At 38.2% G+C, this 22,023-nt stretch overlaps 9 protein-coding genes, 1 long non-coding RNA gene and 1 pseudogene across 17 annotated transcripts; 5 read left to right on the top strand and 6 right to left on the bottom strand.

The window, feature by feature from the left end:
- Positions 1–477: 477 nt before the first annotated feature.
- COPT4 (copper transporter 4) lies at positions 478–1,155 on the top strand. The gene has a single exon (NM_179958.2). The coding sequence runs from the start codon at positions 537–539 to the stop codon at positions 972–974; it is 438 nt and encodes a 145-aa protein (NP_850289.1). The 5' UTR covers positions 478–536; the 3' UTR covers positions 975–1,155.
- Positions 1,156–1,160: 5 nt separating this feature from the next.
- Positions 1,161–2,892, top strand: emb1513 (copper ion transmembrane transporter). Its single transcript, NM_129348.4, has 2 exons — positions 1,161–2,168; positions 2,263–2,892. Exon 1 carries the CDS (start codon positions 1,208–1,210, stop codon positions 1,961–1,963), a length of 756 nt encoding a protein of 251 aa, NP_565874.1. The 5' UTR covers positions 1,161–1,207; the 3' UTR covers positions 1,964–2,168; positions 2,263–2,892.
- On the bottom strand, positions 2,135–2,833 carry AT2G37910 (cation/hydrogen exchanger, putative (CHX21); the record flags this gene model as incomplete). Its single annotated transcript, NM_129347.1, has 1 exon — positions 2,135–2,833. One exon carries the CDS (start codon positions 2,831–2,833, stop codon positions 2,135–2,137), a length of 699 nt encoding a protein of 232 aa, NP_181327.1.
- A 498-nt stretch (positions 2,893–3,390) lies between the features above and the next one.
- On the bottom strand, positions 3,391–3,593 carry AT2G08890. Its single transcript, NR_140427.1, has one exon. It is a non-coding gene; the product is annotated as an other RNA (long non-coding RNA).
- An 869-nt stretch (positions 3,594–4,462) lies between these two features.
- AT2G37900 (Major facilitator superfamily protein) lies at positions 4,463–7,046 on the top strand. Of its 2 annotated transcripts, NM_129346.2 has the most exons (4): positions 4,463–4,971; positions 5,098–5,315; positions 5,407–5,951; positions 6,020–7,046. In NM_129346.2, exons 1-4 carry the CDS (start codon positions 4,824–4,826, stop codon positions 6,834–6,836), a joined length of 1,728 nt encoding a protein of 575 aa, NP_181326.1. In that variant the 5' UTR covers positions 4,463–4,823; the 3' UTR covers positions 6,837–7,046. The 2 variants fall into 2 exon arrangements, with proteins under 2 accessions (NP_181326.1, NP_001324327.1); NM_001336678.1 differs by having other exon boundaries at positions 4,463–5,315.
- Positions 7,047–7,103: 57 nt separating this feature from the next.
- AT2G37890 (Mitochondrial substrate carrier family protein) lies at positions 7,104–9,544 on the top strand. Its single transcript, NM_129345.4, has 7 exons — positions 7,104–7,592; positions 7,882–8,058; positions 8,146–8,295; positions 8,420–8,521; positions 8,599–8,669; positions 8,790–8,857; positions 8,980–9,544. The coding sequence occupies exons 1-7, from the start codon at positions 7,383–7,385 to the stop codon at positions 9,213–9,215; spliced, it is 1,014 nt and encodes a 337-aa protein (NP_181325.2). The 5' UTR covers positions 7,104–7,382; the 3' UTR covers positions 9,216–9,544.
- A 22-nt stretch (positions 9,545–9,566) lies between these two features.
- AT2G37880 (MIZU-KUSSEI-like protein (Protein of unknown function, DUF617)) lies at positions 9,567–10,605 on the bottom strand. Its single transcript, NM_129344.3, has one exon. It carries the CDS (start codon positions 10,525–10,527, stop codon positions 9,784–9,786), a length of 744 nt encoding a protein of 247 aa, NP_565873.1. The 5' UTR covers positions 10,528–10,605; the 3' UTR covers positions 9,567–9,783.
- Positions 10,606–11,289: 684 nt separating this feature from the next.
- Positions 11,290–12,028, bottom strand: AT2G37870 (Bifunctional inhibitor/lipid-transfer protein/seed storage 2S albumin superfamily protein). Its single transcript, NM_129343.2, has 2 exons — positions 11,622–12,028; positions 11,290–11,525 (listed from the first exon to the last, which is right to left on the bottom strand). Exons 1-2 carry the CDS (start codon positions 11,950–11,952, stop codon positions 11,509–11,511), a joined length of 348 nt encoding a protein of 115 aa, NP_565872.1. The 5' UTR covers positions 11,953–12,028; the 3' UTR covers positions 11,290–11,508.
- A 217-nt stretch (positions 12,029–12,245) lies between these two features.
- LCD1 (reticulata-like protein, putative (DUF3411)) lies at positions 12,246–14,704 on the bottom strand. Of its 4 annotated transcripts, NM_001036429.2 has the most exons (8): positions 14,506–14,704; positions 13,711–14,290; positions 13,525–13,623; positions 13,217–13,437; positions 13,047–13,116; positions 12,885–12,964; positions 12,726–12,790; positions 12,246–12,632 (listed from the first exon to the last, which is right to left on the bottom strand). In NM_001036429.2, the coding sequence occupies exons 2-8, from the start codon at positions 14,278–14,280 to the stop codon at positions 12,439–12,441; spliced, it is 1,299 nt and encodes a 432-aa protein (NP_001031506.1). In that variant the 5' UTR covers positions 14,281–14,290; positions 14,506–14,704; the 3' UTR covers positions 12,246–12,438. The 4 variants fall into 4 exon arrangements, with proteins under 4 accessions (NP_001031506.1, NP_001324059.1, NP_850287.1 ...); NM_001336677.1 differs by having other exon boundaries at positions 12,266–12,632; positions 13,711–14,644; NM_179956.2 differs by having other exon boundaries at positions 12,312–12,632; positions 12,726–12,964; positions 14,506–14,610.
- Positions 14,705–14,897: 193 nt separating this feature from the next.
- On the bottom strand, positions 14,898–19,506 carry AT2G37840 (Protein kinase superfamily protein). 3 transcript variants are annotated; one of them, NM_179954.3, is made up of 13 exons: positions 19,018–19,506; positions 18,653–18,770; positions 18,494–18,552; positions 18,169–18,233; positions 17,884–17,977; positions 17,726–17,806; positions 17,526–17,634; positions 17,025–17,097; positions 16,558–16,943; positions 16,113–16,474; positions 15,720–16,008; positions 15,562–15,632; positions 14,923–15,442 (listed from the first exon to the last, which is right to left on the bottom strand). In NM_179954.3, exons 1-13 carry the CDS (start codon positions 19,252–19,254, stop codon positions 15,185–15,187), a joined length of 2,202 nt encoding a protein of 733 aa, NP_850285.1. In that variant the 5' UTR covers positions 19,255–19,506; the 3' UTR covers positions 14,923–15,184. The 3 variants fall into 3 exon arrangements, with proteins under 3 accessions (NP_001323972.1, NP_850285.1, NP_850286.1); NM_179955.2 differs by having other exon boundaries at positions 18,057–18,552; NM_001336676.1 differs by lacking the exons at positions 17,526–17,634; positions 17,726–17,806; positions 17,884–17,977; ... (2 more) ...; positions 18,653–18,770; positions 19,018–19,506 and having other exon boundaries at positions 14,898–15,442; positions 16,558–17,483.
- A 1,985-nt stretch (positions 19,507–21,491) lies between these two features.
- On the top strand, positions 21,492–21,872 carry AT2G37830 (annotated as a pseudogene). The gene has a single exon.
- The last annotated feature ends 151 nt before the right edge of the window (positions 21,873–22,023 follow it).

Raw genomic sequence — 22,023 nt, 5'->3', positions numbered from 1 at the left:
TTAACCACTAGATAGCCTAGAATAGATTGATGATTATTTGAAAACAAGCTTGGGGAAATAACTAATTTACTTGTTAAGTGAATCAAAATAAAATTACTGGTTTTTATTAGCATATTTTATTTAATATTTTTATTATTGCTTGCAATAGCTTGTGATAAAATTTATATAAAAAAGCAAAGAAAATATTCTAACGTAGACAAAAAAACATATTAAACCATAAGATACTTTACTTTTAGTTAGCTAGCTTAGCTTATGATATGTGCATCAATGTATTTATATATACGTTTAAAAACGAATTTTGATTACAAATATACGGCCAAAAATAGTTTATTGATGGACATGGTGTAGCTTTTCGAAAGAAAAATCCGACAATCAAATCTTGAGTTTGCTTCATAACATGAACATAGCATATAATTTAGTAGGACCAGTCTCTTCCTCTCAAGACGAAACACTTTTTATAGGCAAAGACTAGCGAGTCTCCTATTTCCACTACGACAACGACATCCCAATTCTCTTTTTACACCAAATTAAAGGAGATGTTGTCGAGCAAAAACGTTGTCGTAGTAGAGGCTTGGAACACCACCACCACAACGCAAACGCAAACGCCACATAGACCGTCACTGTTACACCCAACATTCTATTGGGGTTACAACTGCCAAGTGCTCTTCTCAGGCTGGCCTGGTTCTGACCGTGGGATGTATGCACTCGCACTTATCTTCGTCTTCTTTCTGGCGTTCTTAGCTGAGTGGCTTGCTCGGTGCTCTGACGCGTCATCCATCAAACAGGGTGCCGATAAGCTTGCTAAAGTTGCATTTCGCACGGCTATGTATACCGTCAAGTCCGGCTTTAGCTACCTAGTGATTCTGGCTGTTGTTTCCTTCAACGGTGGTGTTTTCCTAGCCGCGATTTTCGGGCATGCTCTTGGGTTCGCTGTTTTCCGTGGGCGGGCGTTTAGGAATAGGGATATTCAATAACTTGTGAGTGTAACCAACCAAACCCTATGAGAATGGAATGTTTTTTGGTTATTGATTTGATATGTGTGTGTGTGCATTCGAATATAATTAAGAGAGTTGTTTTGTAACATTTTGTGAAAATTGAGTTGACTGAAAAAGTCAACCTAAAAATTGTAAAATCAATTTTATATTAAAGAACAATAAAAAAAAAATCTGGAACGGATAAAATAATTTGCTCGGCTTCCTCAGCTCCAATGGCGGCGACGATGATCGGAATTAACCTCTCCTGCTTCAAATCAACATCGTTCTTCTCACCGGACCTCAATTCTCTCCAATCAAAGCTCTCTCTCCTATCTCTCAAACCCTCTCCAACACAGCCACGGAAATCAACAGTCATCCGTATGGGCGGTGGTCCGAGAACTTTCCCCGGCGGTGTATCAAAATGGCAATGGAAAAGGATGCAAGCGAAGAAACAGAAACAGCTTCTCAAAGCAAGGTTATGCAGAGAACGTCAGATCTACGAGATGCGAAAACGCGCCGAGCTAAAAGCGGCGGTGGCTGAGCTAGAACGACCATGGGAACCGATTCATAAACCACCGAATCTATTCTCAGTTTGTGCTGATGAGCAAGTTAAAGTACTCGCGGATCGGTTTCAGAAACCTGGTGGATTTGATTTATGGACTGATAGAGATGGTCCTCAATTGTTTGAGAGTGTTGATGATTTGCCTTCTGCTAGGTTTTTTCCTAAAGGTGTTGTTCATAGTGTTAAACCTTATGGTAGATTATCATCTAGCTCTGTTGTTGATGATGGTGATGAGAGTGAGGTTAAAGATGAAGAAATTGGGAAGAAGTTACGTGGTCGTAGGGTGAGGAAGAGAGGTGATGATGGAGGTAAGAGGAGGACTGAAAATCGTGGTAATGGTGGGAGATTGAGAAATGGAGGGTCTTCTTCTTCTCAGGTGTATGATATGACTTTGCAGAATGATGGGAGATATGAAATTGGATCTTAGGTATGAGTTCTTCTTTGTTGTGTTTGGATCATTGATGTCTCTGAACATAATGTGTATGTAATCTGGAATAGTTTGATTGTGATTATGCAAAGTTTTCAGTTTTAGGGAAGCAAGTCTCTGTGTTCAAGTATAGGTTTTGGTTGATGGATTATTGATTGGTATAAGCATTGTCTATAAACTGGTTAACCCACCAAAGTCCTTAAAGGTTGGTCCTTTTACCTCTACATCACAATTCTTACTTCCCTCTTCACTAGATATACCTTTCATCTTCATTTTCTTCATTGTATCGGCACAAAAAGGCGTCATGGATTTATTAGAGTAAGAAACACGTAAACCATCATTGGTGACATCAAACTGCATGTTATCTTCCGATGTCAATACATTTCCGGATGATGAAGCAGAATAAGGCGATGATGATATACATAAATCCGAATTCCTCTGTTCTGAATCATCTCTCCTCTGTTTTTTCTTAGTCCTACTTCCTTCACTTTCCTCTTCTTCTTCGCTCAATGAGTTTATGATTTGTTTGACTTTGATCATGAGGGTTTGACGTTTCAGCCGAACGCATTCACGGTTATTGGAACGGTGATCATCAACAATCTCCTCCACAGTTAATCCCTTATTTCTTGATTCTGTAACAAGTTTCGTAAATCCCCGAATAGGAACGCTCCCGCTGCTACTTCCTCTTTTCCCCATCTCAAAGTTTTTCAGATTAGGGTTTCTCGGAAACAGGGGAAGGTGTGTTCTTATTACAAAATTGGGGAGGTGTAGCAGGCTAGCCGTGAGCAGCTGAAATCCTAACTCTACTTGAATGGCGCAGACAAATTTATGAAGCCTTAATTGCTCACTCACTTGGGCCTTGGATATCATAATGGGCCTTTGATTCATAATCATCATCTAAAGCACACTATTTATGGTTATGGTTATGGACCTATGGTTCAAATTCTTGCCAATTTTTTTTACTAATGAAGTTTATTTATTCCGTTATTCTTGATCAGCATTGGTGATCATTTAATACACTAAATAAAGGAAATCTATATGATAATGAAATGGCTTAAGTCTATTGGATGTCAAAAAGTTTGCACTTGATAATGGCATGATCTCCACAATTCGCTTTCTTGCCACTTCTTTGTGTGGTACGTTATCGCTAAATCAATTATTAGATGATTGGACTTCATGTCAAGATAAATTTATGTCAATTTTCTTCCAGCCACTCTGGTGAATGGTGATTAATGTTCAACTTTTAAGACCACTGGGTCTGCTCTAATTGGTTATCCATTTTACCGACGTTCATTTTTGTCATCTTTAGATCTTTATGGTAACATTTTCTGACTCATCAACCATTGCATGGTGCTTCATTTGATTTACAGCCATATTGTTAAGCATATGTGTATCCTATATATGACCCACTTCTACTGTTTTTAGCAGTGCATAACAATGGGAGACTGTATTATAACTTTCTATGCGTGGAGCAAAGCACGTGAAATAGAAGGATGCTTAGTGGAGGTTAGTATTTTCAATCAAGTACTTTGTCTAATTTATCTTGTTGCCATGACAAACGTGGGAAAGTAGTCATTCTAGCTTCTGTAATTTGAGCTCTTTATTTCTCGCCTTTGGCCAAGAAATCAACCAGCATGTGGTACATGTGCTTTATTATATTCTGTGAGCTCTTTCTTAAAAGGAGAACTCTAAGCCAATTTTTTCTTTCTTAAAAAGTAACCTCACTGAAGTGGAGGTCCTACTTTCAGGCAAATCAAGTTTATTTTGGTTAAGGTGGTGAAAAAGAGACCATTCATTGGAGAATGTGGTTTTGATGAGTCAATATTCAAAATTGATTTACTTTTAAGATGTCCACCATTTACATTGTCATACTTGCTAAACTGCGCCAAGTCTTGCTAGAAGATTCTATCTCTCTTTTCACTATTTGTTTATGTTGGTATTGCTTGTTGGTGATTCAGTTAATAGTGGTTAGCACTATGGGACAAGGTTTATCTACTTACCTCAGCCATAGGCCATAGCCATAAAGTCCCATTTGGGGTTGACTCTTAGGAATTACAATCAATTGTTTAAATTCTGTTGGAGAAAGATTGTAATTATAACAATCTAAGCATTCTATCCTAGTGGAGTAGGTGGAGTTAAGATTCAGGGTTAAACAAACAAGGTAATATTGTCTTAGAATAAAGTTCGTTGTGACAAGATGCAGAACATTGAGAGTTTTGATTCCCAATAAGAAAAGTAAATTGAGTGGGTAGTTTTGAGTTGAATTCATGTTTTTCATTTTGGTCTGTCAGAAAAAGGATAAGATTTAGGTTAGCGGGATAAAATCTTTTAGTAGAAGAATGTAATGAGGGAATTTTTCTTTGTTGTTTTTGCCTGAAAAGGTGAAAAGAATACAAAAACCATCCTGTAAAGTTTGTTGAAGGACAAGTTCAGGATAAGATTTTGATTTGGAGATTCACTTTGGGTTTGGATTTAATGAAAATTAGAAGTTTAAAGTAAGTTTTATAGACCAAGTTGTTGGACAAGCAATCGAATTGGGAGCTATGTTATGTCTTGATTATGCTTACGAGTTCTTTTATGTTACCTATATTTTCACCTATGTGAATACGGCCGTTGTGTTGACTCATCATCCTCAACATGAATGTGGAAAAAATTAAGGAAAATTAGAAAATGAAAACTGCTTGAGGCTGAAAATAAGGCAATGTGAAAAACACTGTACAAGATATGACTCAACACAGTGAGCTTACGCCTATATATAGAGGACCAAGTGTTCTTCTTCTCTAACACACACACACTGACACACACACTCCTTAAGATCATCTCTCTCGTGTAGTGTATTTTGTCAATAAAAGTTGAACAGATGGAGCATAAGAATATTGGTGCAGAAGTACTTCAAGATACGTACGATGATCAACAGAAATGGGTTCTTGATTCTTCTCTTGATAGCAGAGGACGTGTTCCTCTTCGGGCTCGAACTGGCGCTTGGAGAGCTGCACTCTTCATCATCGGTACATAGCCCTTATTGAGATTGTATATACTTTATACCATAGAATTATAACACTGAAAGAAGTGTACTATAATATCCCAAAATATTAAATCTTTGTGAAGTCTTTTGTTTCGTCTTCTCTGCACAGCGATCGAGTTCAGCGAGAGATTGAGTTACTTCGGGTTAGCTACAAACTTGGTCGTCTACCTAACAACAATTCTAAACCAAGATCTCAAGATGGCTATAAGAAATGTGAACTACTGGTCAGGTGTCACTACTTTGATGCCTCTTCTTGGAGGCTTTATAGCCGATGCATATCTAGGCCGTTATGCTACTGTCTTGGTTGCAACCACCATTTATCTTATGGTAACATATGTTCTTACCTCTGATATATCCTAATCCAATTTATTTAAAGATTCCATAAACAACCTTAAACTGTGTCTTGATGGTTAAACAGGGTTTGGTCCTTTTAACAATGTCCTGGTTCATACCAGGCTTAAAACCTTGTCACCAAGAAGTGTGCGTTGAACCTAGAAAAGCACACGAAGTAGCCTTCTTCATTGCCATTTACTTGATCTCCATAGGGACTGGAGGTCATAAGCCTTCCCTTGAAAGCTTTGGTGCTGACCAATTCGACGATGACCATGTTGAAGAAAGAAAGATGAAAATGTCTTTCTTTAACTGGTGGAACGTTAGTCTATGTGCTGGTATTCTAACGGCCGTGACTGCTGTTGCCTATATCGAAGACCGGGTTGGTTGGGGCGTTGCTGGCATCATACTAACTGTAGTCATGGCTATATCACTCATCATCTTCTTCATTGGAAAACCATTCTATCGTTACCGGACACCTTCTGGTAGCCCTTTGACACCAATCTTGCAAGTCTTTGTTGCCGCCATTGCCAAAAGAAATCTACCTTATCCTTCTGATCCTTCTCTGCTTCATGAAGTGTCCAAGACAGAGTTTACTAGTGGCCGGCTTCTCTGTCACACAGAGCATCTTAAGTGAGTAGAACCAAACTCAAAAGTCTTCCATTTGTTAATTTCAACCATTCTAAACTGTTTCCTTGTAGATTTCTTGACAAGGCAGCAATTATCGAAGACAAAAATCCTCTGGCCCTCGAGAAACAGAGTCCATGGAGACTTCTAACGTTGACAAAAGTCGAGGAAACGAAGCTGATCATCAACGTGATTCCAATATGGTTCTCCACGTTGGCCTTTGGCATATGTGCAACACAAGCTTCGACGTTTTTCATCAAACAAGCAATAACCATGGACAGACACATCGGTGGCTTCACAGTTCCTCCAGCTTCCATGTTTACACTTACCGCCCTCACATTGATCATCTCACTCACTGTCTATGAGAAACTCCTCGTTCCCTTGCTAAGAAGCATCACACGGAATCAAAGAGGCATCAACATTCTCCAAAGAATCGGGACCGGTATGATTTTCTCCCTCATCACCATGATCATTGCAGCTCTAGTTGAGAAACAACGATTGGACCGTACCAACAACAACAAACCCATGAGTGTGATATGGCTAGCTCCTCAGTTCATGGTCATTGGCTTTGCGGACGCTTTCACACTAGTTGGACTCCAAGAGTACTTTTACCACCAAGTCCCTGACTCCATGAGAAGCTTAGGTATAGCGTTTTACCTAAGCGTGATAGGTGCGGCTAGCTTCCTTAACAATCTCCTGATCACAGCCGTTGATACTCTCGCGGAGAATTTCTCGGGGAAGAGTTGGTTCGGAAAGGACCTAAACAGCAGCCGCTTGGACCGGTTCTACTGGTTTCTTGCTGGTGTTATCGCTGCCAATATATGTGTCTTTGTGATTGTGGCAAAGAGATGTCCTTACAAAAGTGTGCAGCCAAGCCAAGGGCTCTCCTGATTCGTCCATATCCGTCGACGTCTAAATAAACAAGACATGCAATGCTAAGTATATGTCGTTAAGTCTAACATTAAAAATCATTAGTAATCAATGTTGGTGTTAGATTTTTTTCTTTGGTTAAAAGATAAATTTAGAGTTGAAGATTTAAATTTCTTATGAAAAAGTGCCAACATACTTTGTTCAATATTTGTATTCGCATTACGCTTACTAGTAACCCAAAATATATTTCCATTTAGAAATTTGTCGGAACAAATTGTCATTAACAAAAAAAATTGAAAGAAGAAAAGTCTTGGAAAAAAAAAGACAACTTGAGAAACTGTTACGCATATTCCGGGTATCTCAGTATCTGAGCTGTTTTACCAAAATACCCTTCTCCTTCTCCAAGCAAGATTTAGGGTTTCTCAAAGAGTTTTCCTTTTCCCTCTCTCTCCCATGTCGATGTCTCCGATCTCCATCGTAATTCAGTTTCCTTCAATTGATGTGACCTTCGATTCCAAACTCGCAAACCCAGAAACGGGTTACTCATAGAAACAGTGATAGAGAGATATGAATGTTGACGCTAGAGTCGGTGTTGCGGTCGATGGAGCTCAGAGTGCTCTTAACACTGCAACCACTGTTCATAGTAGCGTCGTCATGACGCAGATTAAGCCGCAGGCAAAGCTAGGAACCTTCCAGAATCTCCTCGCTGGTGGTATTGCCGGCGCCATTAGCAAGACATGTACCGCTCCTCTTGCTCGCCTCACCATCTTGTTTCAGGTCTGGTTCGAGATTTGAGCTTACCCTTTTCGTTATTCAATGTGCTTATCACAGAGAACTTGTAAAAATTGAATCTTTTGAGCTTGTTGCTTGGTTTTGGAGGTTTTAGATTAGGAATTGATCTGAGGGTTTAAGAACATTTAGTGAGCTTATGAAGTGCTGAGGGTTTATCACACACACTGTGACCCAGTAGCAAAGTTTGAGACTTTATTTACGTATGTAATCAAGTCACAATAATGCGTGAGGTTGTCTTGAAAGCGTTTGTTAAAAAGGTTGTTGTTTCTTTCAGTTGCAAGGGATGCAATCAGAAGGTGCAGTGTTAAGCCGTCCAAACTTACGGCGTGAAGCTTCCCGTATTATCAACGAGGAAGGATATAGAGCCTTTTGGAAAGGAAATTTGGTTACTGTAGTACACAGGATTCCTTATACTGCAGTAAACTTCTATGCATATGAGAAGTACAATCTAGTGAGTTGCATTCTAGTCTTGTTCTAATTTGTGTAACCGTTTATCATGATCTGTCACTTAGCCTCCCAATGCTCTTTTACTTTGCAGTTTTTCAATTCAAATCCAGTCGTACAGAGTTTTATAGGAAATACGAGTGGCAATCCGATAGTGCATTTTGTTAGTGGTGGCTTGGCTGGAATTACAGCTGCTACAGCTACATATCCCCTCGATCTTGTCAGGACTCGTCTTGCTGCACAGGTAATTGTTTTGTTTTTTTGTTTTCTTCTTGAATATGATGATTGAAAGCTTTATTATTCACTTGATCTAACAGTTTCTTTGTCTTTTCCTGGCTTACCATTGCATTATATTTGATGCTTCCCAGAGGAATGCAATTTACTACCAGGGTATTGAGCATACTTTCCGTACCATATGCAGAGAAGAGGGAATTTTGGGTCTATATAAAGGACTTGGTGCTACATTATTGGTATGCTTAGTTTGCTTTCCCATGTTCTCTTGTGCAAACTATGTTGATTGTTAACTTCTTCGTACATTGTAATGCAGGGTGTTGGACCAAGTCTTGCTATCAATTTCGCCGCGTACGAGTCTATGAAATTGTTTTGGCATTCTCATAGGTAAGGGTCATCTATAATTGGAAATTTTCTGTTACTTTTGCACTCGCCTATTGAGTATATATTTCTGTTCAGATGTTAACTCATCATACATATCTTACTATTTTCTTTGAACTTCTTCAGGCCAAATGATTCGGATTTGGTTGTTTCTCTTGTTTCTGGAGGTCTAGCTGGAGCTGTTTCTTCAACAGGTTTACTTTTCCACCTGACCTTATCTGCATTGTAGTTTTGAGCTTTTTCCTAGAAAATATACATATCTGCTTCTTATTATATGCGTCAGATGATAAACTTTTTGATGCCCATAACTATGTAGCTACATACCCATTGGATCTTGTGAGAAGAAGAATGCAAGTGGAAGGAGCTGGTGGAAGAGCAAGAGTATACAACACTGGACTCTTTGGAACATTCAAACACATATTCAAGTCAGAAGGCTTCAAAGGGATATACAGAGGAATATTGCCTGAATATTACAAAGTAGTTCCTGGCGTTGGCATCGTCTTCATGACATACGATGCTTTGCGGAGACTCTTAACTTCTCTCCCCGATTGACAACTCCCACTCATATACTTAGAGGAATTTTAGCTGCTTATAGAGTTAGTAGAAGAAAGAAACAACATGTTTATTTCACACTTGGTCATCTTTTCAAACACTTTGGTAGTAAATTTTACTTTTCTTACTGCCGTAGAGAAAATTTTACAGTGTATAGGTTAGTTCCACCTGGGGTGTTAAAAACATTCATAGGCATCATATTTAACACTGTACCACGTGAGCATATCTTCAAACACGACACATTTGTTTTGTTCTTTCTCTGTTTCTACACTCCTATGATACTTATGTAAGTTTTTGTTTGCTTCATTATTTGTCACAATGATGAGATTTCAAAACAGAGTCTTGGAATGAGAACATTTTTGTTACATCAAAAAAAGATTAGCACTCAAGAAATTCTTGAAAAAAATCATCAATCTTTCTAACAAAATAATGTTTTACAAAGATCTAGAACTAACGACCCACAAAGAAATATCTCATCAAGAACTCTCAAAATCTCAATCTTTCTCATGTGACTTCACAATCTCTGAACATGATGAAAATGATTCATAAGTTACCCCAAAAGGCCAATTCAACTAGAGGTCCTGAGCAAGAAGATACTGAGTTCTTGAGCAGAGTTAGCATCAGGGTTAATGAGATGAAACGACTCCGAGTCAGAGCTACCAACAACATGCTCATAATTCGCTCTCATATACATAACCTCATCAGTATCCGATTCATCAGACCCACCCAACCCGGATCCAGATGGCAACACACCCGCTCCAACAGTCATAGACTCCAATCTCTTCAACATCATCCTCGTCTCTTCATTAGCACTTCTCCGTACAGCAAACCCTAGCTTCCTTCCGTTACAAAACATCGTCCAAACGGGTACGGATCTCAGCAAGCAAGACTTCAATTCGGGTCGGGTCGGGCATTCTAAAGCGACACGAACAAGACCCGAACCCATCTCGTGAACTAACTGGCTCGTAGCTATTGAAAGCTCGAGGAGAAGGATTGGTTTAACAGAGAGACGGTCGTGTTGAACACAGAACCACACGTGTCCCTTTCTTCTACCGAATATCGTACCAATCACCATCGTCTTCGACGGTCTCTGCGGCACCGTGACGGCGGATATGCTGTAGTCGACGGCGGAAGTAGCCTCGGAGGAAGAGGCGGAGGAAGAAGCTGAATCTTGAACGTCGATATCGTCTCTTAGGGAAGTACTGAGACGTTTCTTGGAAGCTCCGGTGGATGTTGTTGATACGGTGGTTGGATTCGTCGGAGTTGAGATACATGGAAGAAGAAATCGACGGAGAGAGTCAATTTTCGTCATCCTTCTTTGTTCTCTCTCTCTCTCTGTTTTTTTCTTGAAAGGTGAATCTGAGAGTTTGCAGAGAAAATCTGAAGTCTCTCTGTTTCTTGTGTTTGCTTTTTATAGAGAAAGGCGGGAGAACAAGGGAATATCCGTTGTGAGCTTTGACTGGGTTTGACTGTATTTTACACGTGGAATTTTTTTGGTTGGACACGTGGAAAGTGAATCTTGGATTCTTTGTATTTTTCTGAAAAAGATTCTATTGCGATGGTGAAATGTTCACCGGTGAATCGGAATAACTCATTTGGTACATTTAGTATTTGAATGACTTTTGTTTTGTTGTTGTGATTTTAACAACTGTACAGTTTTCTGCATCACATTAACTGCTTAACGTTTTCAAGTGAAAGAGAAAAAAAAAAAAAGAGTTATGTTGTGCAGATTTCAAGAAATTGGTCAATAGTAATAATTTTTGTGTTTCACTTTGAAAAAAGACAATATAGATATGCCCATCTTTCATTAAACTGTCGTTTTAAAGTTATAGTACCCATTTTCTTTTTTTGTTTTAAGAAAACTATTGTTTACATTTCCAATTTTTTTGAAACTAAAGTTCTACTTTACCCCTTATTTAAAGGTTACAACTTACAACAACTAATAAATTTTGGATTTAAATCATCACCATTTAATTAGTGAGAGTTTGAGACTATGTTTTAAGAAAATTAATTTGAATATGATAGGTGGTGAAAATGTTATTCAAGAAATTGGCCAATAGTAGTATTCATGATTTTATCATTTTCTTACTAAGAAAAGCATTGTCTTTTATTAAGAAAAACATCTCATATTGTTATTAATATGCATACTCACTCATATAGTCATATGAGTCAACAAGTAGGTTATTAAAAGATATATATAGTTCACATTTCTCTTATACAAAGGTAAGTGAAAACATTTATTTAAATCTTAAGAACTTCTCAGCATTTGAATCCAAAACAAATGCTCATAAGATCATGGAACAATGTAACCTGCAAACAAAACATAAGAAAAAGTTAGTGAAGTGATCATATCAAGTTCATGTTATATTAAGCTCATGAGATTTACAAGAATATTGGAATACATACGTCCACATCGCTTGCCAGCAGGGCGGTTTCGGATGTTACAGCGTTTAGGAACGCCGATTGCGATTCCAGGATTGATTCCGGCTTTCTTTGCTAAAGGAGAGAGCATGACAGCACAAAGACAACGAGGATTGGTTCTAATGAGAGCACCAACTTTGGCACAGCAAACCGGTGGAACCTTACCCCTCGGGTTCTTTGTAGCAGGCAAACACGGGCTTAGGCTAGCCGCGGCTTGATTAATTGGCATGCGACCACACTCACCTGCCGCCTCAACGGAAGCAAGTGAGATCAGAAGACTCATCAAAGCCACTGCAACAAACTTACAACACTTCATGCTTCTTCTTATATTCTCCTTCTTGTTTTGTTTTGTTGAGTGTCTTACTTAGTGCGTTGATGATTCTTATATACTAGTAACTAGTAAGATGTTTTAGTGGGGTGGTTGTGTTTTGGTGACGTGTACGGTTATACCGTTTAATTTTTTCCCCCATTCTGTAATCATTTGATTTATGCTTACTTTGATTTAGATTTCACCATCTGTTGTGTGTTTAGTCGTTTGATTTCTTGCGTGTTTGTTTTTGTTTCTCTCTTTACTTTTCTTTCATAAAACAGGCTCCAACAACTTTTTGCACTCTCTTTGTTTCAGAACACTTTTGGTTTTCATTGTTTCAATATAGACACTATAAGGATTCAACATTCGAGCTGAAAATTCTTATTATTAGATATAACAACGGAAATGTAGTAAAACAGATAGAAATGAGTAGGCTACAACAACATATGGTTTCATCAAATAAGACACACAAAAAAGAGTTTTTGGTTGTTTTCACTGACAACCGCTCAATCTTGCCCAATCCACAAACTGCATTCCGCCGTAGATGTTATTGGCCAACCGTACACCAACTGTGAAGGCCATAGCCGCCGGAGGGAATTTCTTGGCAAAAGGTGATGCTTCGACCACTCTTTCTAGACCATTGATGATTTGATAACGAGTATTCGAAGAAACACTCAAGAATACACCTGCAATTAATCAACCATTGTTATGGAGATTAAGATTTAGTACAGTGAAAGTAAATAAGGTAGAGAAACTAGCTAGTATAAGTATGTATGTACCCCAGAGAGCTGCACTCTTGATTAGCGGTGGTACCGGGATGTTCTCTTCTGATTTATTTATGTTTCTGAGAGAAGAGAGTGACAAAAGAAAACAGTAAGTCAAATCCAAGAACTACATGACCCTTTCGATTTTAGCTACCAGAAAGAGATGTGTGTTACCGTTTGGCAGTCATGATAAGATTTGCAATGCCTTGACCTACAATGCCACATCCAAATCCAACTGCACCATACATTATACCCTGAAAAGATGTAACAAAGATTGTTCAGCAACAGCAAAAGTTATAGAGAAATTGAGACACAGAGACTGTGAAATTCAATTACCTTGTAGAAGTATGTAGCAAGTCTCTGTTGAGCGGAAAATCTACATCCTGGCCTTTCAGCTTCAAAAACACTGTATAAGATCAACATCTCAAAGTTTATTAACCAAGTTACACAAAATGAGAGATGTAAGTACTATATGAGAATTGAGTAATCTTCTTGAGGAAATTTACCTGCTAGGAAGCGCATTATATGCAAAAACCATGCGTCCTAAGAAGCCAGGTGATGCGGAAGGTTGTCCAAAACGAACATAAGGCGCCAACATACCGACCAGAGCAATGTTAACCACAGTTCCAACTAAAAGATCAGCAACATACAACTCAAACTCCGCCCAGAAATCTTTCCCTCTCTTTTGAACTTCAGCAACAGTGGCACAGCAAGAATCAATGACTATCTGAAATTGACATATCAAATGCTCACTATTTCTTCAATGCAAGAAGAAACTGTTTTCTAAATGAAAACTATGGAGGGAGTGCCTTACCTCAGCCCCTATTTTGAAGAGGAAAGATGGATCAGCCAACATTCTGTTACGAAGCATAGCCCATGATCTTATAGCAAACCCAAGAAGCCCTGCTGAGCTCTAAATCCGAAGAAACCGAAAATCAAAACTCTTCTCTAACACTATTATTTCCAGAAGAATAATAGACAAAAGCAATGAAACATGTACCTGCAAATCCAAGTACCTAAGGAGAAGCACTTTGCGGATCCCATAGTTCTTAGCAGCTTCCAACATATCAGATGGAAGAGTAGCTCCTCTAGCTTCAGTCTCCTTCATGACCTCTTCAAATTTCAATATCGGTCCAAACTCTTTTTCTTCGTAGTCTTCACCTTCACCATCACCTTCTCCTCCATTTCCACCTCCTCCACCACCCCCATTACCATCACTACCATTAAAACCATCTCCAACATTACCATCAATATCCAAATTCTCAAGCTGATCAGTTCCTAAGTTTCTAACATTGTCTTTCCCTAAGATACTATTATCACCTTCTCCTTTAATTTGTTCAGTAGCCGCAAAACCACCAGATTGTGGCTCAATGGGAGATTGAGACATATTAACCACGAAAAGCCTCGACCTTTGCCTACCTGAACCACCTCTAATCCGCAAAACAGGCACTTTCATTGCCTTGGCTAAATCTCTAAATACAAAGTCTCGATTACAAATCCCAAAAGAAGAGATCTCGTTTCTCACTTTCACAACACTTGAGAACTGAAGATTCATTGCACATCCTGCCATTTTTCCTCTTCTGTAAACAGGGCAATTTCGACAAATATCAAATCAAATCCAGCAAGCTATAAGAAGCTTCTTCCAAAAAAAGCTTTTGCAAATACAACAAAACCCCAAGAATGTATCAAAAGGAATAAACTTGTGGAAACTACACAAAATCAGAGAATAATGAGATCAACAGATAACGGAAATTTCAAAGATTGAAACTTTAGCCGATGATGATGAAACCCTAACCTAGAATCTGGTCTGAAAGAGGAGGAATGGTCCCTAAGAAGGAGAAGGAGAGACGGACGGCGACAGTGGTGACTGCAAGAGTGATTAGGGCCACTGGCGCTTATTTTTCTTCGGCTTCACTGTATATATTTCTTTTCAGTCTCTTGCACGTGTGGTAACATCTGCATACGTGTGGGAAACTGAAACCCTTAAGGTTCTGTCCTTATTGCATAATTTTGAGATACGAATAAAGTACAATACATAAATAAGTCAAAGACTTAAGTAAGAGATAAATATTATTCTTGACGAACCAAAATTAAGAATATCATTTATTAGAAAGATTTAAGGAGATTTTAAGATTTTAAAATATGCATCATAAATACTCTACAATTAGTTTAAAAACATAGTCATAGATTTATTTATACATAAATAATGTATCCAAGAATCATCATAACATATATTTTTGCATAAAGTCAAGTAAAAAACATAGGATTAAGATCAAAATAGAACAAGAAAATGTTACAAGTTACAACATCCATCACACAGATCATTTCCCCAACGTCCCTCCAGATTAACCCCAAAAGAATAAGAATATATGATGTTGCTGTACAAAAACATATACATTTTTCTCTTTTAGATTTTTTTTTTTTTTTCATAAAAGAACACAAGAAACAAGAGAACCCAACCCAAGTGAATGGATTTATGATTGTCTGTTCATCATAGCTAACGATGATCCTTGCATCTGACCAGCTGAACTTCTTCTATGTGACTGCAGATGTTTTAATCTTCTGCTGAGGAAATCAATATATGTCCTGAGACGATACCTGACTGAGTTTGTGAGAGACAGTGGCGGATTCAGAATCAGCATTGGTGCTTCTACTAAAAGGAATACCAGCAAACGCACTGCTTTCGAATATTGGTTTCCGGCGTTCTCTGTATCTCCCATAACCTCCTTAACCTGCAGAAAAAGCCACAGGCACCATATATGAGAATGAGTATAGACAAGTTGATTGTTTTGTTTTCATTGTTTTTGGATTGTTCATCAATATTCTTTGTGAAAAGACAAAGGAAACTTACTCCTCCAAGTTTTCCAAGATCAAGTGCTGCTTCAAATATCGTCTCCATTGCATCTGGCATTTTTGTATTTCCTACAAACATGTAGATGAAAACCTTTTAAGATCTTTAATACCTCAAAAACAAATGTTTATTTTTTCCCAAGAGAAAAAAAAACATACCAGGTTCAATACTCTTGGCAAGTTCTTCAGCAAGCTCAATCTCCTGTATAAATTGCCTCTGAATCTGAGAGGATATCTCCTCCGATCCATCATGGCTGAGATCAGTGACTTTATTAGAACTGTGAGTATCGTGTTTCAGGCTGCTACTTCTTAGTTTGTTAATGTCTTGGCTTGGGCTTCCTTCCAAACCTGAAATTGCCTGAGTATGACATATGTGCAGTGCCTGTTTCCAAATTGCCAGAATCGCCAATTGGATCGAGAAAGCTTCTAGATGTTTGTCAGATTCAATCTATACAAAGAATCATGAAAATAATCTACTCAGAAACTCATGATGGCCAGTGATGTCACGATGATAATATGTGACTATCTACAAACAGTGAAAAGTTTCGTTACCCTTTCATAAACTAGTTCTGCAATTGTTGCTGCATATTTTCTCAGAGACCTGATTCTTGTCAGGCTGTGAGTTGATGGCTGTTCAAAAGCATCACCAAGATCCAGAGACCCATGAGAAGTGCTCGGGGCAGAATACTGACTGTCAAGGCTCCCAAACTGACCAATGCTGTTGCTAGTAGCACCAATTATTGGCATGGGAGCCGTTGAACTTATGCTTCTGTTGAATAACTCTACAGGAGGAGACTGAGACTTGAATGGAAAATTATAAGGCTTCGAAGAACTTGATGAAGATGATGGCATATCTACTGGTGGTCCAGATACGAGAACGAAGTCTTGATCCATGGAGTCTTGAGAATCATCTACTGCAGAACTGACATATGTGAGAAACAGAACAAGAAAGCTTTATCATTCTCTACGGTGGATAAAATGGTAAAGATTCAATTACCTCTTCCTGGAGCAATAAGTGATCTAGAATCAGTCAATCCTGTCGGTTCCCTGCGGTTTCTCCTATCTGAATTTATTTGAGTTTCAAATCTAAATCTATCGTTTTCCACTTTTTGGTTGAAACTACTATATCCAGAAGTAAGTTCTGTATGTTTTAAAGGACTAGATTCCACCTCCTTCCTCTCAATTCTCGTATCGACTTTAATTCCAGAGGACGACTTCATTGAGGATGTCTTTTTTAAATATGAAGGGCTCCCCTCAGGTCCACTAGAATCATCATCTAGAAGGAACGGCAAACAGTCTTCTTGAGAACTTTCTTCCATGTTTCTCGAGGGACTGCTTCCAGACGAAAGAAAACCGTCCATTGTTCTTAACCCCAATCTACTCCTGTAGCACAGATAGTTTAATCAGTACAAATTTCTGCATAAAATAGAGAAAAGCATTAGCCCCCACAATTGTCACATCTACCTGGAGAAATCATATGACTGCCTGTCCGAAAGGAAAGGGTGATTAAAGAACTCTTCAAATGTCAAACGTTCCACTGCAAAAGACAATATATTCAAGAATGATTTGTAATCGTATTTGGATACACACAGAGTAGGACCATGCTCTCTCGAATAAAATACGCGGTGAACTGTAGGAGATGACTAGAGTTTAGTATAAACCGCTATTCAAATCACAATTCCAAGTTCTGGAAAACTCCGCAACTCCCGTTGATATGAGTTACTCGGAAAGTTAGGACAGACTGAAATGGCAACAGTACAATTTGTGTTTTTAATTGTGCTAATCAAACAAAAAACTCTGAACACGGTACAAATTATAAAATGCTTGAATCGCCAATCCAACGTGGCCACAATTCAATATAATTTCACATTTTTAGATCAACACACATGCCAATAGAACCTGGGGCATATGGTTTCATGCAAAAGAATAGTAGTCTCCACTACTTCAAGCAGAATTAGTGCTGACCTGGATTACGGCGCAGTAACTTCTGACACAGGTCTATGCAGTCCAAGCTTAAATCTCTACAGTCCCCTGGAAAATGTAATTCGGTTGATCTTATAATGTTTTGGAGCAACTGTAAACACACGATGGAGAACGTATTAGTTTAATGCACCAGAATACAAACACATACATAATATAGAAGTCAATGAGACAGAACACAAAACCTGAATTTGGCTGTTTCCTGTAAAAGGGGTTCTGCCTGTCACAAGTTGAAATAAAATAGCACCAACACTCCAGAGATCTGCCTGTGTATTCAGCTAGGATTGTAAGGAGATAATGTCAAGAGAAGGGCCTAGGTAGCTTAGTAAGAGAAAGGTCTGACCTTTGCATCATACTTCTGGAGTTGCATGATCTCTGGGGCCATATACAATGGTGAACCACATAAAGTCTCTGCGAGCCCCCTAGGTTGCAACGATCTGCGTCAAGAAAAGAGCGATGTTCAAAATGGGGGAGGCGTATAATAAGTATAATCCCCCAAGAAAACAATGAAATTACCTAGAAATTCGACAATATACATTCAAAAGCAGCTTGAGCCCATTTGAAACCTTCTCTAATTCATTCATATTACACTCTTTGATCTAGTAACAAGGGGTGCTGATGACAATACCTTGCAAATCCAAAATCAGCAATCTTCAGATCTGCATCATTTTCATTTGTGGATAGAAGAAGATTCTGTTTCAAAAACGAAAGAACCTTAAGAATTAAATTTCAACAAAGATGGAATCTCCAAGACTTGGACAAGGAAACCCCAACATATCCAAAAACATGTTTTATTGGAAACTAACAGAGCACCCTTCTACAGCATCCTTTCATCATTCTGAAAGTTGTATCATTTAACAGTGAGATCAACTAACACACTAATCTGATTAACAATAAAAAACACCTGGTGCACAGAAGATCATTGAAATGAAAGGAATGAGAATCAGACACACCTGAGGCTTTAAATCTCGGTGAATAATATTATTGTCACGAAGAACTTGTAAGCCGGCCGCTGTTACATAAAATAAAACCCGTCAGAGATTACAAAACATGTTTCTGGCAACCAAGAAAAACAACAAAACAGAGAGTAAGTAAGTGCCACTAGAATTTACCTAACTGCTGCATGAAATGCTTAGCAGTAGCTTCAGGGACAATCCCATGTCTTTGGACATACACAGACAAGTCACCTCCTTTGCAGTACTCCAACACCAAATGTACTTTCCCAGGAGACTGCATCACATTGCCCAAATCAGAACAACATCAAACTAGACCCAAATTTTGTTCCACAATTGAAGCTTAATTCCATGTATATGATCCAAAATTCACCGGCAAAATCATGGCATTATGACACAAAATTGGCATTGGGATGAGCAAATGAGAAACATATATAGTAACAAAGCTAACCTCAATTCAAAATTCTCAGCTAAAAAATGAGAACCGACCAAAAAAATCGAAACTTCAAATCAAAAAAAGAAACCTTGATCATGTCGATCAGACGGATGATGTTAGGATGATTGATCCTCCTCAAGATAAAAATCTCAGACATGAGACTTTCCTGCAGCTTCTTGTTAAGCCTGTCCATGGCGATCTCTTTGATAGCAACCTCAGTACCGTCAACGCGGTGCCTCGCTTCCCAAACAACAGAGAACGAACCCGACCCGATTTGACGACCCACCAAGTAGTCTCCAACGACCCGACCCGTGAACTGAGCCATTATTTACTCCGAGAAACCGGCGCCGAGAATCTAGAGGATCGTAAAGGTCGGAGCTTTTGGAAATTGAGCTGAGAAAGAGGAATCTTTTGGGGAATTTCACGACCCGTCGGGTTGAAAAGGATTCGATTGGCTTAATTCGGATAATGAAGAGAGAGATAGAGAGAGGTTAGTGAAATTAAAATGATTATTCTTAAGAATCTTCGTATAATTTGGCTTATATGATAAGATCGGGATATTAATTTAATAATTAAGACTAACTAATCTCATTGTCTAAATACCTAGTTTTGAGAAGCATATAATCTACTTAACTTACATATCAATTACGCATAAACATGATAATTAATGTGTGTTCTTTTCTTTTAACCAACGATTCTTGCTTGGTACACCATGCAAACCACGGATCCGTCAAATGCCAATTTCAACTCAAACCGAATAATATTTCAATGTCCAATTTTCTTAACACAGTTAAGACAAATTAATACATTTGATTTTTGTTTAAGATGTCAGTGTCACTATAGCGTATGTATCCACTATCTATGAAAATTAATAGCATGTAATGAATTTTTGTTAAGACAAATTTTTAACGTTTTTTTTTGTGTTATTTTAATAATGTATATATAATGAATGTAACATAATGTTAAAATAATCATATAATTAACTTCTGTTTATATATATATATATATACTAATGAATGTATCGAGGTTGATGATGTGGATTTAAACGGTGGGGGGCTGGGACCGGGACGTCGGGGAGACTTTCGAGGATATCCTTAATCTTTTTGACATCTATGAAGTTTGTGACGCACTGTGTCGCTCCGGCGGCTAGACACGCTAACTTGTGGTCATTTCCGGCAGTGATCCCGAGGATGAAGACCTCTGCATTGATTTGGCGGATGGTCTGAATAGTGTCTACATCATCGGTAATGATAACGCTTGTCATCATCGATGATGGGTGATCTTGCGTTTTACAAGCGTTTTAGTAAGTTAAATTCTAACTAATAACAGACTAATATTTTTATCAATCTAGTACTTAGGATCATCAAGAATACACAATTTCATTTAATCTAAGCTAACACAAGAGTTTGATTTTGGTTTTCTAACACAAGCAAACTTAACTAAAAAGCAAAGCGCAAGCAAAACATAAGGAAATACTAAGTAACAAACATGAGCCAAACGCTAGTCTGGATACGCAACGCTGCATTCAATGCTAGAATCATCAATGGAAGTCCACCTGCATTAGAAACCACTTGCGTCTTGACCTACTTTAACCAAAAATAAGTTAATGATTAATATTTTCAGTCATTACAAGTTTAAGATTTATTATTATATATCAATAAAAATAAAATGAAAACGCTAGAAAATCAAGTTTTGTAGAACAAACAACAAAAACTAGAATATTCAATTTTTATGAACAGAAAAGTATAATTATTAGAGTATATTACATCACCGGGTATTCGGGTTGGAAAAGAATTCGATTGGGCTTATTCGGATACCTCGTCGAGTTAAAAATGTGACTTGTCTGATCGTCCTTGTCAAATGATTATTGATGTTAGTTTAAATATTAAGGTTCCTCGAATTATGTGTTTGGCATGCAAGCCATAAATATACGAATCATAACACTTGCAAAATTTCAGCTTAAACCAAAAATATTTCACTGTTCATATAATCTGTTGAACTTTCGTCAAAGTAATTCACATAAACCAAAAAAAAAAAAAAAAAAGATTTCACTGTCCGATTTTCTAAACAATGAAGACAACATATATACTGAATTTTCAAACATGTCACTGTGGCGTATATATCCAATAAATTTGTAGACATTTCATAATTATATATATACCAGACTATAAATACTTCCACATAATTATCAAAGTCTTCAAAACAAGGCTAAATTATCCAAAACTGATATGATCATATGTGCATGCACTTCTTTCTCATGTTTGATTCTGGTCAAGACCGTGTGAAATATGTCACATAGATTGAACGGTTAAACCAATTGGAATTCAACTTCAACTGACCGAGTCAATCGATATATTCTTAGACAAACATTGATATAGCTTTTTTTTTATTTTATCAACGACAAAGATATAGCTATCTATATTTATTAGTATAAGATTTGTCATAGTTGGCATTATCAAAGAAAGCAAGCATCATACGGAATGTATTATCCGGCCGTAATGAAAACTTTGAATATAGAAACATTTTAATTAATAGATGAAGTTTTACCGGCCCGTAATGAAAACCTTTGAAGTTTGAATATAGAAACATATGAATAATAAAAGTCTTAAGTCAATACAAGCTTGACACACGTTATTTGTCTGCAGCCAACCCTCGGCAACAAACTATATATACACAATCGAAGGTAGCTAAACGTAACGATTTTGCATAAGATGGATACTTGGATAGTAATTATCATTGCTATTGCTTCTTTTGTTGGTGTTTTGATATTTCTTGCGGCCTTGACTGGAGCCGGGGGCAAAGGTGGGGGTGGTGGTGACGGCGGAGGAGGAGGAGGAGGCGGAGAAGGAGGTGATGGTGGAGGAGGAGAGGATGGCGGAGGTGAAGATGTGGAAATAGGTGATGGAGCAAATGGGGGTGGCTTTGGCGGTGATGGAGGTGGTGGAGGTTTTGGTGGTGGTGGTGGTGGCGGTGGGGATGGAGGTGGAGGCGGAGGAGGAGGAGGAGGAGGCGGAGGCGGAGGAGGTTGCTGAGCTTCGGTGTTTCACATCTTTTAGAATGGTTCTCGTTTGGAAAATTCCTAGAATTTATTTTA

This window comes from Arabidopsis thaliana, chromosome 2 (assembly GCF_000001735.4).
Source record: "Arabidopsis thaliana chromosome 2, partial sequence".
NCBI classification, from domain to species: domain Eukaryota; kingdom Viridiplantae; phylum Streptophyta; class Magnoliopsida; order Brassicales; family Brassicaceae; genus Arabidopsis; species Arabidopsis thaliana.
This window is presented reverse-complemented; position numbering and strand designations above follow the sequence as displayed.

What these genes read in the sequence shown, in the direction of transcription:
- COPT4 (NM_179958.2), top strand. Translation starts at nt 537, where the DNA reads ATGTTGTCGAGCAAAAACGTTGTCGTAGTAGAGGCTTGGAACACCACC.
- emb1513 (NM_129348.4), top strand. Translation starts at nt 1,208, where the DNA reads ATGGCGGCGACGATGATCGGAATTAACCTCTCCTGCTTCAAATCAACA.
- AT2G37900 (NM_129346.2), top strand. Translation starts at nt 4,824, where the DNA reads ATGGAGCATAAGAATATTGGTGCAGAAGTACTTCAAGATACGTACGAT. An exon ending in AGCTGCACTCTTCATCATCG is followed by an intron (nt 4,972 to 5,097) that starts GTACATAGCCCT and finishes TTCTCTGCACAG; the next exon opens with CGATCGAGTTCAGCGAGAGA. An exon ending in TGTCACACAGAGCATCTTAA is followed by an intron (nt 5,952 to 6,019) that starts GTGAGTAGAACC and finishes GTTTCCTTGTAG; the next exon opens with ATTTCTTGACAAGGCAGCAA.
- AT2G37890 (NM_129345.4), top strand. Translation starts at nt 7,383, where the DNA reads ATGAATGTTGACGCTAGAGTCGGTGTTGCGGTCGATGGAGCTCAGAGT. An exon ending in GGACTCGTCTTGCTGCACAG is followed by an intron (nt 8,296 to 8,419) that starts GTAATTGTTTTG and finishes GATGCTTCCCAG; the next exon opens with AGGAATGCAATTTACTACCA. An exon ending in GACTTGGTGCTACATTATTG is followed by an intron (nt 8,522 to 8,598) that starts GTATGCTTAGTT and finishes ATTGTAATGCAG; the next exon opens with GGTGTTGGACCAAGTCTTGC.
- AT2G37880 (NM_129344.3), bottom strand. Translation starts at nt 10,527, where the DNA reads ATGACGAAAATTGACTCTCTCCGTCGATTTCTTCTTCCATGTATCTCA.
- AT2G37870 (NM_129343.2), bottom strand. Translation starts at nt 11,952, where the DNA reads ATGAAGTGTTGTAAGTTTGTTGCAGTGGCTTTGATGAGTCTTCTGATC.
- LCD1 (NM_001036429.2), bottom strand. Translation starts at nt 14,280, where the DNA reads ATGGCAGGATGTGCAATGAATCTTCAGTTCTCAAGTGTTGTGAAAGTG. An exon ending in TCTTCAAAATAGGGGCTGAG is followed by an intron (nt 13,438 to 13,524) that starts GTAAGGCACTCC and finishes TGTCAATTTCAG; the next exon opens with ATAGTCATTGATTCTTGCTG. An exon ending in TTGCTACATACTTCTACAAG is followed by an intron (nt 12,965 to 13,046) that starts GTAATTGAATTT and finishes ACATCTTTTCAG; the next exon opens with GGTATAATGTATGGTGCAGT.
- AT2G37840 (NM_179954.3), bottom strand. Translation starts at nt 19,254, where the DNA reads ATGGCTCAGTTCACGGGTCGGGTCGTTGGAGACTACTTGGTGGGTCGT. An exon ending in ACCGAGATTTAAAGCCTCAG is followed by an intron (nt 18,234 to 18,493) that starts GTGTGTCTGATT and finishes TTTTTGAAACAG; the next exon opens with AATCTTCTTCTATCCACAAA. An exon ending in ATCTTGGAAAACTTGGAGGA is followed by an intron (nt 15,443 to 15,561) that starts GTAAGTTTCCTT and finishes CTTTTTCTGCAG; the next exon opens with GTTAAGGAGGTTATGGGAGA.